General features: G+C 41.9%; 1 protein-coding gene across 1 annotated transcript; it reads right to left on the minus strand.

The window, feature by feature from the left end:
- Nucleotides 1-1,663: 1,663 nt before the first annotated feature.
- Nucleotides 1,664-3,820, minus strand: gas1a (growth arrest-specific 1a). The gene has a single exon (XM_062417774.1). The coding sequence runs from the start codon at nucleotides 3,271-3,273 to the stop codon at nucleotides 2,494-2,496; it is 780 nt and encodes a 259-aa protein (XP_062273758.1). The 5' UTR covers nucleotides 3,274-3,820; the 3' UTR covers nucleotides 1,664-2,493.
- Nucleotides 3,821-4,468: the final 648 nt, after the last annotated feature.

Consider the following 4,468-nt stretch of genomic DNA (forward strand, 5'->3'; position numbering starts at 1 on the left):
TTGTTCCTTTTTCTTTTAATTTCTTTGAAGCATAAAAAGTAAGAAGTACTGCAGACAGAAGATATAATTTGACAGAAAAAAGCACAGGCAATGCTAAGTGTGGATTCAAGATATAACATCTCTTGCGAGGCATTTGTGTTTTCTTCTTTTCTTGCAGTGGAGGGGTTGAGACCCAAGCGGCAGCAGATCGTTCCCACATGCTTCCCCGCCGCTCGGCTCTCCAGAGGTGTCAAGCCAGCCTGAAAGAATGAAGTGCCTCCCTATTGTGCTACCCAACTATTATGTGCTTAACATTTCCATGACAAAGATGCCACTCGACTTCTCCTCCATGCATTCAGCTGGAGGGCCCTTGCCCCCCCCCCCCCCCCCCCTCTAATAAAACATTTTGCAGCAAATCATTGATTTAAAGCCACAGAAGCCAACCAAAGAGCATGATATGTTATATCTCTTGAAAATAATATAAATAATAATAATGATGATAATAATAATACCAATACTAAATAATAGCATTTACCTCATGTGCATCTAATTGCAGCCAATTAAAATAATCCATACTCTGAATTAACAAATTTGCCTCAACACCAACACTCTGAACACATGACTGATTGACAGGTGTGTAAACAAATACATGGACGAATTGGAAAATTTAAGTTATTAATGGTTCTGATAAAAAAAACAACAACTCAGTAATATTTATAAACAGAGTAAATCATTAATATCTTCTTTAATTAATTTAAGTTTAATTTTCCCATTCATATTTAGTATATGGCTAAAAAAAAAAAAGACATACTGTGCCTTTAACAGCGAGTCACTGAAAATTCACCCTGAGTGCAGAGGGTGTTGGTGGTGGCGGAGGGGTGAGAGGAGTGTTTTGTTGATTTATGGTGACAGTTGCTTTTGACAACAGCCTGCTAAATCAAGACATAGCAGGTCATTAGGCTATCAGTCAACAGAGGAAGCTGGCTTTCATTTTTAAATGAGTCCATTAAGTCGATACAGGCACTGTACTATACTGTAGTTGCATAAACTGCAGTGCAAAAGTGAATATGTTCATTACACCAGGTTGGCTGCTGTCCTCACCTCCCCCTTTTCATTAGACCAGGGATGTCACTTAAAGATCCATTAAAAAAGAGTAAAAATGCCTTCATCATCTCAAACACCTTTTAACAGTCCTTTAAATTAGCTAGCTTAATATGTCAGTTTTATCTTCACGCTTAGATACAATTTTAACTGGATAAATCTCCTTAATCAATAAAGAGCCAAGTAAGGAGCATAAACAGAACACAGTACTTTAAATTAGTATGAAGGATAAAACTGAGTTGTTTTGTTGTTTAGGTAAAGTTTTATGTAAAGAGTTTTAAGAACTAAAATCTAATTTAATTCTAAAAAGCATCATTTTCTATCATTATACTCATGATGCTGGTGTCTTGGCTTCTGACAGCTAATACATTTATTTTCCACCATGCTGATTATAGCAAAGCAGCTTCATTATTGTGATCTCAGCTCTCAACTATGCCTTTTAAGAACACCCAAATTGACTGAGCAACAAAACCACTTTACTAATGTCTGCATTAAGCACTACACAATCAAGGATGTAACAAATATGCAAGTAAACAAATAAATAACTCACAGGCAACAATGTTATCTTCAAGTTTCCTTTATGCCTTCTATAAAAGTATATCATTAAGGCAATCATACAGTGGATTTAGACATTTCTTTCTCTAGGCTATACACAGTGAATAAATCATCTCATAGCCTAAAACATAAAGGATTTTCTGAAAAATCTATATAGGCTATACACATATATACAATGTACATTATCTTTGAAGAGAATACAGACAAAATAACTTCCCTTTAAAGCTGGAATTCTCAGTCTTTTATTCACATGATGAACATTTGGATGTAACTAGTTGGCATGTAATAAATTATTGTTTCACTTTAACTCCTAATCTATTTACAAGTTCATAGATTCCAGCATTAAATACTTGTAAATCAGATAGCCTGGTGCCAAATGGCAACAGTCTGTCATATAAAAATAGTTCATATCTTTAAAAACAAAAAAAACAAAACAAAGATTGGCAGTGCACATACTGATTAAATGTTGCATTGTTACCAAAACAAGCCAACTGTGTCTCCATCATGACAACTGTACTATCAGACTCTGTGACTCTGACAAAGTAGACAATCTAATTTAGCTTATCACATAAGCGCAAAGCATGTGGAGAGCCGTGAAGTGGTGTGGTTTGATAAGAGAGCAGCCTGAAGCACAGGCATCTCAAAAATATATTTCTGGTCTCGTTTGCATAGAATATATCCTGATTTGATATCCTTCAGCGTCTGAAACTCTTAATTCAAACAAGGCCTGCGCCAAAACACCAGTTCCTTCAGTCTCTGGGGCTCAAAGCTTTCACAATAATAGCAGGTCAATGAGTGACAAAAGTTTAGATTGCCTTTTATCCGGACAATAGACGGAGCAGATTATGAACCCAGGGATCAAATGAGGGGCAATACAGCCAAAATGGATGCCAGCAGGGTCAAAACACAGTGGGCCGCAGGGAGAGAGGCTGCGCTCTCCGGCTCGTATGTATACTCCGGATCAGGGGGGTAGTCCTCATCATCTGGGTCTTGGTCGCCGCTGGTCTCCTCCCTCTCGGGCGAGTCAAAGCACAGCGCCTTCATACTGTTCTTGACATACTCACAGATGGCCCTCTCTGTCCCGTCACACATGCAAGTGTCCAGCTGCTGACCCTTGGGTATTTTACGCATGTTCGCGATCACATTCCGGCAGGCGTTGGTGCAGACTGCCCCGCTGAAGAGTTTCCCGCAGTGGTCCAAGTAATCGTGCATTGCGGAGCTGCACTGCTTGTCTCTCTCGCACTGGCGCCGGGCTTCCGTGCAGCCCGTACTGGTAGTCCTGGGCAAGCAGGGCTCGATGGCCTGTTTGGTGCTTGTACACAGCGGGTCGTGGGCGCAGCTGCAGTCCTCCAGCGCCGGCCCGTTTTTGGTCAGATTGAGCTGAACAAGGGAGGAGATACAGTGGCTGGGGCACCTCTTCCTCTCTCCGTTAAGCACGGGGCCACATGCGCGCAGGTAGTGCTCATATGCGTAATTGCACTCGGGCTCGGTTTGGCAGTTCATGATGGCTTGCCAGCATATCAGTCGCCGACCGTGGGACGGCGAGGCCACGGATAAATAGCCAAAAAACAAGAGCACGCAAACGAGAGGCCAAAGAGATCTACAGACGCTCTGTGCCAATGCGCCAGAGCTTGCCATTGTTATGGCTGCAAGACACGGTAAAACTCAGGGCAGTGTCATAAGTAAAACTTCTACACTACTTCCACGGATAGTGTCCTCACCAGAGAGTGTTATTTATTCCCAGGCAGATGGTGTGTGATAGGCCCTTTTGTGGGCGTTCAACAGGCTGGCACTGCGCTGTGTAATCCCGGCTCCGTAAAACGTTCAGCAATGATCCATCTCAATCGGATTCCTGCGCGAACTTCCCGTTATCCATACATGCCTGGGTTGAAAACTAAAATAAAAAGTCACTGCAGTGAAGGAGACACCAAGAAAGAAAAAGTTTTCCACTAGTTGAGGAGAGTTTGTGCAGCGGCTCATTCCATCGCAGTGACTGAAACAACTGCCTCAAACTGAGCGATCCCCTCTTGCGTCTTCTCTCCTAGCGGATCTCAACCCAAAGCCGGAGAAGTCCCGAGAACCCTTCTGTGAACTGTGTTGGATCATTTAAAAGTCCTTGTGCGCACACGAGTGCAAAGCAACAGTGCAAGGGGGAAAAACAACAACCCTTGTGGGTTGCAAAGTGGTCCTCTACTCTCTCCCCTTTGAGCATTTGTCTTTCTTTTCCTCAGCCCCCTCTATACACATTAGCGAGGTGCTTCCCATTGGTTGGCCACTTGTTGTGGGTTTTACGTAGTGATGGGCGGGAGTTTGGGGTGGGAGAAAGATGGTCTGAAGAATTTGGCATTGAGGAGGGATGAATGTTTGAGTACAACAGCAGAGAGAGCTGGGTTCAGTCTGTGGCACTGATATATCAACATTTTACTCTTAAAAAAAACCTCATTATAAAGTCCATCATAAAAGTATGTGATTACAGGTTTTTATGGGGAATGACAATATTATTGTACATAGGCTTATTAGTTTCATAATACTCATTTACAGTATTGCTGAATACGTTCTGCATTATGGCATGTAGTATAATAAAAAACACTAGTGTCAATTTAACTTTAATCCTACCAACTGGGGTACCCGAAGACCCCAGAGGCTGGCCCGGATCTACTATACGGGCAATCTGGGCAAGTGCCCAGGGGCCCCTGGGGGTACTAATCAAGCATTGCCCAGAGGTTTACTTTTTGTCATATTTCACAGGTGCTATTTATCTATCATAATTTTTCATAACTTTGTCAATCCATTTTTTATAATGACTTCTAATAATTGTTTTCTGTTCCTGTTG

This window comes from Scomber scombrus, chromosome 4 (assembly GCF_963691925.1).
Source record: "Scomber scombrus chromosome 4, fScoSco1.1, whole genome shotgun sequence".
In the NCBI taxonomy this organism is placed as follows: Eukaryota; Metazoa; Chordata; class Actinopteri; order Scombriformes; family Scombridae; genus Scomber; species Scomber scombrus.

Excerpts from the sequence above, each read along its gene's own strand:
- gas1a (XM_062417774.1), bottom strand. The coding sequence starts at position 3,273 with ATGGCAAGCTCTGGCGCATTGGCACAGAGCGTCTGTAGATCTCTTTGG.